Genomic DNA, 13408 nt, shown 5'->3' on the forward strand with positions numbered 1-13408 from the left:
TTATGATGATTCTTTGTGCATGTCACTAAAAAAAATGACTGTGTTTCTCTAACAATCCTCTTCCAGAGAAAGCCTCAAATGTTTTCTTTTTTTTTAAAATTCTTATTCATCTTGTTTACATAATGATGTATGACGCTGCACGATGAACTGTCTCTGTTAAACATCTACGTTGCTTTTTGCAGATACTTGGTTACTTTGACTATGCTTTCACGGCTATCTTTACTGTTGAGATCGTTTTGAAGGTAAATGCCCTGTGTCCCCTGTCTGTGCTGTGACTAACCTCACCCCAATAACACTCCAAACGTCTCGTTGCCTTCCAGGTCCTAGGCTATGCAGATTATGTCTTCACTAGTATGTTTACATTTGAGATCGTATTGAAGGTAACCTCTTAAATGACAACGAGAGCCTTGCTGCATTCTCTCCTTGTGTGTCACCTGCCACTCAGTACAACCTGGCTTGTTTGTTTCCTTTCTCTTATTTACTTTTTTTATTCATGGCACCTCTTTTAAAAAAAAAAAAAAAAAGCCAAAACTGAATATTGGAGTTTCGCACACACTTACACGAACACGAGATTTGCTTAAATCAAAGAAAAAAAAAAACTCACGTTGGGGGAAGGAAACATCACATCAGCATTACATTCTACTCACATGGGTGTCACGTCATTCGGGCAGTCATCGCTGAAATGATTTTGATGATGCAGATTATGTAAAAAAAATAAATAAATACATGATGCAACCCCTTTTGTGCAATGCAACACATTTTAATGGGCTGTTCAAACATCGTTCAGGCATTGGCTGAAGTTGAGTTTCATCCGCAGGGAGGTGTTCGAAAAGACGTAAAGTCAACTCCAGTCAAAGCCAACTCCATGCCTCTCGTACTGACTGCTCTTCAGATTATCCATAAAAGAGGGGGCAAAACCAACCATGTTCCTGCCGAGCATGGTTCAGTCTGCTTTCCCTGACTGAGTGCATAGAAATGTGGAGTTGTGTCTGGAGCCATTTGTGGCAAAAAAAAAAATAAAATAAAAAGTTTATCACTGTTTTACTCAAAATTCCCTGATGCTCCTTGTTAGCACTATCTCTCTCTCTCTGCGAGGCTCCACATTTACATGCACCCGGAAAATGAATCCTTTACTTTTATTATTTGGAAGAAGAGTTATTTTTGGCCGGTTTTTCTTCTCTGCCTGCTGAACTCTTGAGAGTTTTTTAATTGGGAGCTGCTTCCCCGTATTCTCAACTATTAAAGAACATAATGGAATGTGCTTTAAGATGACGGTCCACATGAATGTGACAGTAAGGCCATTTCAACTTTCCAATCACTATAACTAGAGCTCTTGCAGGTACTAAATATCCCTGACATCGCGGCAACAAAATGCATGTTTTATTGCCTCATCCCATAGTCGATTGTGAAATGAATGACTTACTACTACATTCATGTAGTTAAGGGCTGTGGGGGTGGCGAGGGTAGATTTAGCTTCCTGTTTTCACTGCTCTGAGCTCGCCACCCCGAATCAGAGTGATCAAAAAGAGTGTGGAGAAGTGTGCGCGTGTGCCTGGTGGAGAGTGATGTATGTGAGCGTGTGTTTCTCCTCTTTAATATGTTTGTGCTGTGTGTCTCTGTCCTCTGAAGCGTGGAGCGGATGGGTAGCTGTTTGTGCGAGTCTAGTGTGTGTTGGATAAAAAGTGTTTTGTTGTGTTTTCTTTATGAAATGCTCCTCTAACTCCCTCCGTCCTCTCCTCAGATGACGACATACGGAGCCTTCCTCCATAAAGGAGCATTCTGTAGGAATTACTTCAACCTGCTGGACCTGTTGGTGGTGGGAGTGTCCCTCGTCTCCTTTGGCATCCAGTGAGTACAAACACATGGAGACATATTTTCTCTGAGCAGCACAGCTTTTGTTGTACAACACTCGATTTTTGCTGAAATCAAAATGGCAATAGTTTCCAACTCATTTGGGCTGATGCAGATACATCAGGTTTCCTGTGTCGTGGAATTAACATAAATATGTATGACGCCTACTCTTATCCAGTTATGGCCACTGGCAGACACAGACATATAATACTTTTTTAACATTAACATAAACGATTAAAAAAAATATATTTTACCTTTTCTATTACCAGAAATATTCCAATAAAACTTCAGAATCTTTGACAACTGCTGGCCAAAACAGAACTTTCACAAAAAGGAACAAAATGATAACTTAAAACTACTTCTTCAATGGTTCATGTCACGTGTTAACAATTAAAGCGTCATCTTCTTGGCCTGTTATATCTGAAATAATAATTTTGGGCTAATGCCTACATTTACTTTGTTAGAAGATACTGACAGCCTGTCGTTATCTTTGTGTATCCCCAGTTTTAGCCCATTTTGACCAAATAGTTTCAGGAACGTTTCTAGGATGTCTTGCTTTAAAACTGACACTGCACCCGTTTGTTTCCATTGTTCAGGTCCTCGGCCATCTCAGTGGTGAAGATTCTTAGGGTTCTTCGAGTTCTTCGACCCCTGAGGGCCATCAACCGAGCTAAAGGCCTGAAGGTGAAACCTCATCACAAAGCCTTCCCGCAGCTTTGCCACATCAAAAACTACAATCTTAGACTTCTCTGTGCAGGAAAGACACCACAGCTTACAAACGTGTATGTTTCTGTTCCACAGCACGTGGTGCAGTGTGTGTTCGTGGCCATCCGAACTATCGGTAACATCATGATCGTCACCACTCTGCTACAGTTCATGTTCGCCTGCATAGGGGTGCAGCTGTTTAAGGTCAGCAAGTATTGAGTTTTTAAAAAAATCTAGTATTACACAAAAAGACAGAGTTTTAGAATATGTTTGATTGGAATAATTACATTTCTCCACAGGGAAAGTTTTATCGCTGCACGGATGAAGCCAAGTCCAGCCCAGAAGAGTGCAAGTTAGTTTTACCCGTCTTGGTCCTTCACAGTAAAATCACTTACAGTAATTATCATAGTCTCGGTCTTAACCTCCATACAACACTATCTCATAGGGGCACCTACATCCTGTATAAAGATGGAGATGTGAACCAGCCGACCATCCACAAAAGACTGTGGCACAACAGCGACTTCAACTTCGACAATGTCCTCATGGCTATGATGGCTCTATTCACTGTGTCCACTTTTGAAGGCTGGCCTGCGTAAGATTCAAACTTTTGAATCCCAATGTTAAAGCTTTGAAAATGACAACAAGAGAATTCAAAAGCTCGTGATTTGAATTGGTCTAAGAGAACCGAACAAAACACGGATGACATCTGGAGAGCGTAGGTCCAACTGGTTCTGTTTTCTTCTCCCCTCAGGTTACTGTACAAGGCCATCGACTCCAACAGGGAGAACCTCGGGCCCATTTACAACTACCGTGTGGAGATTTCCATCTTCTTCATCATCTACATCATCATCATTGCTTTCTTCATGATGAACATCTTCGTAGGTTTCGTGATCGTCACATTTCAGGAACAAGGAGAAAAGGAGTACAAAAACTGTGAACTGGACAAGAACCAGGTCAGAGTCAGAACCAGGTTCACAGAATGTGTGTTTATGTTTGTGTCAGCTCAAAAAATAAACTTAGGGAACATTTGAAATATATAAATATAATATGTTGAGTGCTGAAAATGCTTCAGTATGCTTTTACTGACATTTATCTATAGAGTCAGAAGATATATTCATCAGAACTGTAGCTCATGTAAAAGTAGTATATAGTGTTTTTTTTAACAGAGCATTAAAACCGGTTTTGTATGTTTCTGCACAGCGTCAGTGTGTGGAGTATGCTCTAAAGGCTCGTCCACTGAGGAGGTACATCCCTAAGAACCCGTACCAGTATAAGTTCTGGTATGTGGTGAACTCCACCGGGTTTGAGTACATCATGTTTGTGCTCATCATGCTCAACACGCTCTGCCTGGCCGTACAGGTAAGAAGTCACCAGCCCTATGTCAGTGGTCGTACTTTAATCTGACTCAAAAGTGAGCATCATATATATTAACAGGTTATATGTCTTTTGTGTATGTTCATTTGATTTAAAAGCAGAGGCTGAGAAAAAGTTGTGGACATGTAATGATCCTTCTAAATGTGTGGACATTTTGAACGATAAATTCAAATGTATTTCGGTCTACATTGTAGACAAGTATCAAACATTGATTGAGTTCAATGATATCTGAAAGAATATTTGTTGAACCCTACATTCATACATGTCACCAACTAGTAAATACACATCGCTGCATTTTTATGAATATAAATGTATAAATGAGTATAAATGAATTAGTCTGTAAACATGTTATACAATATTTGCCCCCTTTGTACCTCCCTAATCACCACACACCACCTAGTGGTAAAATGAAAAAGATACTGTGGTATTAAAAAGCAGATTCCCTCTTTATCTCCATCCCGCAGCACTACGGCCAGTCGGCGCTCTTCAACTATGTGATGGACATTCTTAATATGGTCTTCACCACTGTCTTCACTGTGGAAATGGTTCTCAAACTCATCGCTTTCAAACCCAGGGTGAGTCGGCCTGCGTACGCCTTTTCATACAGCCACTTTCACCGGAACACAAAAACATACCAACTCAAACAGAAATTTACCTTAAACACACACACACACACACACACACACACCGTGTTTCCAAGCTACATTAACAAACATTTTACACCGTTTTATTTAAAGTATCAAAGGCATATTCGAGAATACTGAAGAGACTTAAATAAGGCAATGAATACCACACCTATATCCATCTGTTAAAAATCAAGCTACAGCTATCGTATCTCAGCACAAAGACTGGAGAGACAGCTAGCCTTGCTCCATCCAAAGGTAAACAGTCTCCCAGGAGGTCATAGTGTGCTAATAGTGAGCTCAAGGCCAAGAAACATTCCGGTTCATAGCTGCTGAAAACTTGCTGTTTTATGTATTTTTGAGCTCTGGTTGTGTTCCAGGACCAAGACACTCTACCTCTATCTCATTAGTATGCAAAAGATTGCGGTGTTACTGGTTCTACAGACAGTAGATTTGAATTTGAAGTAGTTTTCTCTCCCACAACTAAACATTCTGTGTATGTACATTTCACAATGTCAACATGGGCGAGCTCCTTTAAGAACATGTTCCTGGCACCCGACAGATCTCAGATTTGGTTACCTTTGGACAGAGCCAGGCTTGCTGTCTCAGCCTGTTTTATCAGTCTTTATGCCAATCTAGGCCATCGGTCTCCTGGCTGTAGCTTCATATTTAGTGGACGTGTATGAGGGTGGATCCAACGCTGTCATCCCAGTGAACAAACGTCTGATCTCATAAAATGTTGAACTACTTCTGAAATGTTTAAGAGTGGAGCAGCGGATTCAGTCAGTGAATGATTCTCCTATATTTCTCCCTCAATGACGCGGCTCAACAGCTCTGCGTTGAGAAGAAGGACAGGATGCTAGTAAGAGACGGAGTGTGGGGTGCAGTGCTGACTTTCTCCTCTTTCTAGACTCACTGTTTTGAATGATCAGAATGAGTCCAAATAGATTTCAGTGTAAGAATAAAGACTTTTTTTTTGCTTTGTGCTGATCTCACATCCCACTTGCACACCACTCGCTGCACCTCACTCAGGGCTATTTTGGGGATGCCTGGAATGTGTTCGACGCCCTGGTTGTGATTGGCAGCATAGTAGACATTGTTCTCAGTGAGATTGATGTAAGTAAGCTCAGCCTCAGCGAGTCCTGCTGCTCTCTCACCTCCCTCTGTTGGGGCCGCCTCGACTCACACTGGCTCAGATTTCTGGCTTATTTGTCTAATCTTTCGTAACACTATATCTCCCTTTTTCCCTCTCTTTTTGTCCTCCCCTGACCCATTTCATTTCATTCACTCACTCTGTTGGCCTGTCTTTACCTTCCACTCTTCTCTGATCATTATCATCTCCCTTTATAATCCTTCTCTCTTTCACTCCCATCTCTACCCTTACATTTATCACCACGCATTAACAGCACTATTTCGCTGATGCTTGGAACACATTTGATGCCTTAATTGTTGTTGGTAGCGTCGTCGATATTGCTATCACTGAAGTTAACGTAAGTACTACTTTTTTCTGCTTCCTGAGTTGAACTGAAGCCTTGCAGGAAAGCCACATGGCAACTGACGGAATTACTTGTTGAACGCTGTTGGTGGTGACAGTTGTTCCCAGACTTTTTGTTTTGAGGACCCTAAAAATTAAGCAATGTCTTCTCAAGGAGGGTTTTTTTTTTATTTTTGTTCTTCTCTGATTTTTTTTTTTTTTTTTTTCATTATTTAAGAGCCCTTCAAATTAGAAATAAAAAATAGAACTGTCTCATTTATTTTCATCTTCTGAAGACCCCTCATATTTTCTTCCGGGAACTATTTTCCATTTTAAATTGTTATCTGTTAAACTGTAGTAAAGGCGTTCATATTCATCATTGTAGTTCTTATTCCAAAACTTTGCAGCTCTATTTGTGAAAAGGCATTCATTGTCGTCAAAGTGCCATTGGCTTGCTCTGTAAAGCTTCAGTTTGACCTTCATTTACAACCTGTTATTAGTGCTACATCCACAGTACTATGACTTACTCATATAGCCCGTCCTGTTGGATCTTTGCTTCTGCTAAATGTCATATTATCCACGTGTTGCAGAACTGTTTGTTGCAGGAATCCTGACATAATTTTCTGATGAACATGCTGATTGTAAACCCCTCGGACCCTGGCAGTGAAAACATGTGTCAAAAACAGGAGTCTCCTCACATTTCTTTGTGAACTGAGGCCTGTTTGGTTCAGAGCAAGATGATTTATTGGTGTGGTTTTTCTAATTCTTACTCTTGTTCATTTTGTTTCCATAGAAACTTGTAGAGGCAAGTATGGCAATGAACAAAAATGTTTTCTGTGTGTAACCTGTGGTGTATAACAACTTTATCTTCGGGGACCCCTTTACAGTGGATGAATAGCAAAAACTGGTCATTTAATGTTTTATTTACTCAGGCGACAAATAGACTTTTTGTTATCTTGGAGAATAGTAACTCACTGATTTTCCGTATTAATCAAACTTTGTGAGTCAGCTGCTTTGAAAGAGCAACATAATCACGGTAGATTACTTAATCTGTACATTGAGCAGCAACGAAAATTCTCCCATTTAATGCTTCGCTCGTCACTTGAACGCCTAAAACAAAGACTAAATGTGTCTGTGATCGGCTTCGTTGTGCTGCAGTTGAGTGTAACTGGTACAAAAATACAAAAAAGTACAAAAAAGACGGGAATGCTTTGAGACCAAATTTCAAGTTTGAGCCGAACAGTTATGGTGATGAAGGTGCTTGTTAGAGATGCAGCGTACAAAAGACTCGATCTGCCCCCCCACCCTTCGAGTGCTCTCGTATCTGAGCTGCAGTGCTGTTTTTCTGGAGTTATGTTTCATGTTTTTCTGTGTTTACTCAGTTCCCGAAATGTGTGTCTGCATGAGTGTATAAACAAGCACTAACTTTGTTTAAAACATACGGTGGTGGTTATTAATTATCATTATTATTGTTCTGCATGTGTGTTTTACATGTGTACGGTGTGTGCTTTAGGGTTAGTGTATGTATGAATGAATATGTGTGTGTGATGTGACTTTTGGGGACTTGATGTTGATTTCACAAGGGCTTTCATCCCGGTTCTTGTGAGACATTCTCATCCACATTTTATGTTTATTTGTGGTTTGTGTTGCATGTAGTTGTTGCTGTCTGTGTTATGCAGCGAGCTGGCGAGATCAGATATTACTTTAATCCTTTAAACAGTTCTAATAGCTGATCTATAATGTGTTTGCATTTTTAATTTATTGCTTGCTCACTTTGACCACTGCGACCTCTCCCAATGCATGCTGGGAAGCCATTCACCTCATTTCTTTGTAACACCCTTTTCATGTCCCGCCTCTCACAGATGGCGCTTGGCCACCCGCTCCATTCCCCTCCGGTCAGTTTTTTCCCCATAGAGCCTTGTGAAGTTTGTCCTTTCTCTCTTGCCATACCCCTCGACCTTTACCTCCAGACAGAATGGCCCTGGAGCTCAGAGCTTGGAAACGTCCATCCTACACAACATTAAGGACAGTTTCAACACAGAATCTGTAAAACTGAAGCATTGCTTGAAAATAGAGCTGCACAAGATAGTAGAAAAATGTGTATTTCAATTGTTTTCGACAGATATTATGATTGGGATATGAGCTGTGATTGGTGGTAATGTACATATTTGATTCACAAATTTTTGTTTTCACTTAAAAAACAAACAAACAAAAAAATTAATTAAAATCATGATGTGGTGACATCTGATGGAGTCTGTGCCGAACAAAGACTGGGCCAGGACATCTCAGCATTATAAGCGTGTTATTTTTTTCCACATATTTTAGCTTTAGTAAGCATTGCAGTTCATATGACTTGGTCACATTTCTATTTAAGTAGTATTTCAATCAATTGTGCAGTCCTACTTGAAAAGCTGAAATCATGAGAATTCTTTATAAAGAAAGAAAGAAAGAAATGTCTTCGTTAACTTTCCTTAAAGTTGTGTTTTAGCGCGTTCTCACAGGCGGTTGATCTAACGCATCGATATTGGATAAAACAGATAAGTCATGGTGTGAGCTGGATAGAGACAGCGACTAAAAATTTACATTAGGCTTCAGTTACAGTCCTCAAGTGACAGTTCATGTCTGAGCATCCTTTTCAGCGTACTGTTATCAGGTAAGAGTCCATGAGCGGATCAGAAGAATTAGAGTTCATCTTTGTACACTTTCACTGATGGTGGTTTAATGCAGCTGAGTCTGAGGTTCTTTGATGATCTTGTGTTTGTGTCTCTGTGAGTGATTGTCTCTGTGTTTTGTTCTGTCTTCCTGTAGTGAGCTCTTAAAGCTCAGAATGGAGCTCATGTGTAGCGCAGGTGTGTAGACTCCAGTCAGGTGCATGAACACTCCAACAGTGAAACTCTCTGCTCTCTCCCTCTTGACCCCCCTCTCTGCCTCTCCTCTTCTTCCAGTATGACTCAGTCTGTCTGATTTCTATCCCAGTTCTGGTCTCTGGTTCTCCCCCTCTTGCCTCTTCCCTCTCTGTCTTCCTCTCTCCTCCTCTTTCGTTCATCCACCTCTCTCTGCACCGGACTGTGAGAGCGCCCTGCTATGGCAGTTTTGTTGCAGGGCACTACTGACATGCATGAGTTGCTGCATTTGCTATGAGTTCACCGATGGCTCCTCATCATCTAAAAAAAAAAAGTCTTGCGTGTGCGTGCAGTGCTTCCCCCACCTCCACCCCCAGCAAACGTGGCAATGCTGAACGCATGCTCCATCAACGCTGTGGCCAGGATTACCTAAAGAACCTCCTCAAGCTAATTCTACATTATTTTTAATCATCTCTGCTCATTCTGCGCCTCATACTGTCGAGTAATGTGCTGAAGGACTTGAATGAAGCCATATCTGTCTGGAGTATCTCTTTGTTTTCGAGTGCTGAGTTAATCTCATTCTTTTGCAAAGATCACATTATCGTTACACAGGTTCTGCCTAACCACCACCACTGTGATCGATGTTTCTATTTTACTTTTGCACCTGGACTTTGTCTGTGTACAAAATGCTCGCTGAACACGACTGATATCCTGTTATTTATTGTTAATGACGCAAAACTGTGTATGAGTGTGGATTTGTGTGAGCCACGATCAAATTATTTTACTACGTCAACCGTCTCAAGCATTTTCATTTCAGCCACGGGGGGGAAAAAAAAATAAAAATTCAAAATACTTGGTTCACATTAAATCATTGCCACCCAGAGGAGACAAACAGCCCACTGTGAGTCAAGGCTCTGTAAGGCTAGCAGACGGCGCTTTTATCATGACATGACTTCACATCATTTGTTACGTCAGCCGAGTCAACTTTCTCATTCGCATCTCCTAAAGCTCAGCAAAGACATCCCAACCATACGGTCCATTTAATCCCATCAGTAATGACCATCACACCGGGGGAGTGATAAAGTTGTGTGCCAGTCTTACATGTTACAAAGTTATTAAGTAAGTTTATGTTGTTCGTCAGCCTGACATGCAAGCCCTACATAGAGAATGTTAATCCGTAAACCTGTTGTGTGGCAGTCCTTTAAAGTGTTTAGATAACGTCTGATGTGTGTACATAGTGATACATGAATGTGTGTCTGTGTCATAGTGAAACGATAAGGCAGTTTTGTCCCGTCAGTGAGATGAGTAGTGACTCTGTTCTGTCTACGTCTTGACTGAGACTTTACAAATGTAATGTTTACGTGTTTGGCCCAATGTGTGTGTGCGTGTGTGTGACACCAGCGGTCTCTGTGCAAGTGATTAATACAGGTCTTTGATTTTAAAGCCAACGGAGACTCCTCAGGTGGATGAGCTGGGGGTAAGATGCTCCACCTCCCCCCCCTCCCCCCCTCCTCTTTAGGGCTATGTTCAGATCTGCATTTCCTTGTTTGGTATTTTTTCTTCATCTCCTATGATCTACTGCTTATTCATTTATTGCCTCATGATAAGGTTTTCATTTCTGTATATTTTTTTTCATCATTGGTTTTGTTTGTTCATTTCCACAAAAAAACAAAACAAAACAAAAAAAAATGCTTTTCATATTCCTAAATGTTTGGAGTTATTTCTAAGGAGAGTGTGTCACTCAAACGTGATGCTGTGTGTCCAGTTAGGTGGGAGCGGTTTAGGGCCGCTCCCCACGTTTGTACTGTTGACACAGCTACATGGTCTCTCTGCCACCATTTTGGCGTGGGGTAGTGGCCTATGGATGACCCCTGGGATCAGGTCACCTAGCTCTGACCTGTGAACCTCCTGGCCGACCCGCTCGGGTTTGGCCCCACTGTGACTCCGCATGCAGTGACTCTGGACTGAGGGTGCCATGCTTGTGCAGATGTGTCCTGTCAAGTATGGCAAGGTTTTCTCCAGCATGCTTGCCTCCTTGCTTCCTCCCCTGTAGGTCTGTACAGTGACAGGGCTCCTGACAGTGCTTTGGACGCAGACTAAGAGAAACATATCAGCTGCAGCTACACTGGTTTACACACTCTGCTTCGTTAGGTTTTTGACCAGAAATTGTCTTAAATCTACAGGCTTCTATATGCTGTAGTAAAACCTGCACTTTGAACATCTAAAAGATAACACTGCTACATCAGAAAACTAATCCTCCAAATGCTAAAATTCAGTGCTCTAAACATGCAGATGTAAAGATGCAGTGCTGCTGTCTCAGCCCATATGTATCTGGCTTTGGGGTCTCACTTCAGACCTCATCATCCCGTAAAGCACAGCCAGATGCTCTGTTTTCTCTACGTACACCATCATCCACCTGTCCTCTGACTCTGCGCTGATTGTCCACAGAACACGGAGGACAGCGCTCGCATCTCCATCACCTTCTTCCGTCTGTTTCGAGTCATGCGGCTGGTCAAGCTCCTCAGCAGAGGGGAGGGCATTCGCACCCTGCTTTGGACATTCATCAAGTCCTTTCAGGTGAGGCGTAGTAAAGTCAGTCAGTCAGTGACTGTTGGACATTTTAGAGATATAACATGTTAGAGTTTTGCAGATAAATCCAGATTTTCAGTAGCAGCGGTGGTTGTTTAGTGGTGGTCAGGTTGTTAAATGGGAATGAAGGTAAATCCACTTTTCTAAATCCCAAAAATGAAGACTTAGTCTCTGAGTTCCCCTCCCGTCAGTAAACAGATCTGGATCAGAGCAGAATCCACTGTGACTCAGAGTTTATGCCTCCAGAAGATCTGGCTCTACATCCTCCTCAGAGAGAACACTGCAAACATCCCTCGCGGCAGAAAGTACATATTGTGCAATGACGCTCATATTTATCTACTTTCTTTCCTCCCTTTTGCCCAAAGGCTCTGCCATATGTTGCTCTCCTGATAGCCATGCTGTTCTTCATCTACGCTGTCATCGGCATGCAGGTTAGTAGCTACATACATGACGAATATATGTTTCCTGTGTTTTGGTGAGGCTGCAGTTAAATTCATGTGTGTAATATTTGTGCTTCAGGTGTTTGGAAAGGTGGCTATGGTGGACGGGACACACATCAACAGAAACAACAACTTCCAGACCTTCCCTCAGGCTGTGCTCCTTCTCTTCAGGTGTGAAGGGTTTAGGGGTCAGGGGTCACCGGGATTCAATGTATTTTTGATCATTTTCTTCCTGTTATGTATTTATTAATATAAAGAGTTAGACATGAGCAGGACATTTTTTAAAACCATTGCTGAAAGTGTACATTTACTTTGAAAATTGGATTTTAATAGGCAGGCTGTGACATCACAAGTAATTTGGAAGTCAATTCTGGCCCAATTTGCAACTTAAAAATGTGACGTGTCAACTTGAAGCCTTCAGTGCACAAACACCCTCATGTCCAGCAGTTTAACTTCAGAAATTAACAGAGTTAGTAAAATAACAGCCTCTGCAAGAACTTTTTGAGAACTTCAATGTGGAAATTATACTTTTTGCGGGAAAATGTCAGACTGACATTCCATGCTGACTATTTTTATATATGTCTCAATACATGCTGGAGGGGAGCTTTAAGTTTTTGTGGGATACCTTTCCAGTGATTTTATTGCGTCTGTCGTGCTGGTCTGTTTCCCAGATGTGCCACTGGAGAGGCATGGCAAGAGATCATGTTAGCCTGCATGCCAGGGAAGCTGTGTGACCCGGAGTCCGACTACAACCCCGGCGAAGAGATGACGTGTGGCAGTGGATTCGCAATAGTTTACTTCATTACCTTCTACATGCTCTGCGCCTTCTTGGTACACACAAACATGAAACAGTGTTTTGCTTAATACCACTTATTTAGCTCTACATATTTGGTCATGCACCACCAAGGCAACTCTACAGATATTAAGAAAACAAAACAGTTTCCAACTAATAAGAGAACCAACCAGTGGCAATACAAAATGTAGAGAAATTACAATACACAGTAACGTGCTCAAAAAATAATCTGTAATAAATGTGAATGTGGGAGCTTACTTTCCACCTGCTGTTGCCATACTTGCAACTTTGAGACCTCAAAAAGGGAGAATTTCCAAATGAGTTGCTCTCCTTTAAGATTTTACAAAAGAAATTGGAACTCTTCTCTCCGGGGGGTCTGAAGTTTGTGCAAATATTCTATCTCTTCTTCATTTATTTGTCATAATCTCACTGACCGTGGAGGACAAGGCGCAACATTACTGCAGGCTGTACAGTGCCAGAAACAGGTTATGTTAACCTAAAAGACAAAAAGTCTGAGATTTGTTCTTAAATTTGGAGAAATACAGAAGAACTGTGACCCTGGGAGCAAACTGGGAGAGGGCAATAAAAAGATGAGAGCCTCCTGGGAAAGTCGGAAGGGTTGACAAGTATGGCTGTAGTTCAAAATTACAAATGTTCCGTATCTAGCGATTGTTCTTAATAAAATGCGACTAAGCAAATGTATGTAAGACAGCTCT

General features: G+C 41.5%; 1 protein-coding gene across 7 annotated transcripts in view; it reads left to right on the forward strand.

Annotated features, from left to right (window-relative positions):
* Nucleotides 1–13408, forward strand: part of cacna1da (calcium channel, voltage-dependent, L type, alpha 1D subunit, a) — a 73553-nt gene that overhangs the window by 48526 nt on the left and 11619 nt on the right. For 3 of the 7 annotated variants that reach the window (XM_037100957.1, XM_037100959.1, XM_037100961.1), the window contains 14 exons: nucleotides 183–242; nucleotides 1742–1848; nucleotides 2448–2535; nucleotides 2653–2760; nucleotides 2856–2908; nucleotides 3002–3148; nucleotides 3308–3509; nucleotides 3757–3915; nucleotides 4395–4505; nucleotides 5960–6043; nucleotides 11319–11447; nucleotides 11825–11890; nucleotides 11979–12070; nucleotides 12571–12730. In XM_037100957.1, the coding sequence (XP_036956852.1) occupies nucleotides 183–242; nucleotides 1742–1848; nucleotides 2448–2535; nucleotides 2653–2760; nucleotides 2856–2908; nucleotides 3002–3148; nucleotides 3308–3509; nucleotides 3757–3915; nucleotides 4395–4505; nucleotides 5960–6043; nucleotides 11319–11447; nucleotides 11825–11890; nucleotides 11979–12070; nucleotides 12571–12730 (1566 nt within the window). Of the gene's footprint in view, nucleotides 1–182; nucleotides 243–320; nucleotides 381–1741; nucleotides 1849–2447; nucleotides 2536–2652; nucleotides 2761–2855; nucleotides 2909–3001; nucleotides 3149–3307; nucleotides 3510–3756; nucleotides 3916–4394; nucleotides 4506–5585; nucleotides 5670–5959; nucleotides 6044–11318; nucleotides 11448–11824; nucleotides 11891–11978; nucleotides 12071–12570; nucleotides 12731–13408 lie in introns of all 7 variants that reach the window. The other 4 variants (XM_037100958.1, XM_037100964.1, XM_037100963.1 and 1 more) reach the window with 3 other exon arrangements.

This window comes from Acanthopagrus latus, chromosome 6 (genome assembly GCF_904848185.1).
Source record: "Acanthopagrus latus isolate v.2019 chromosome 6, fAcaLat1.1, whole genome shotgun sequence".
NCBI classification, from domain to species: domain Eukaryota; kingdom Metazoa; phylum Chordata; class Actinopteri; order Spariformes; family Sparidae; genus Acanthopagrus; species Acanthopagrus latus.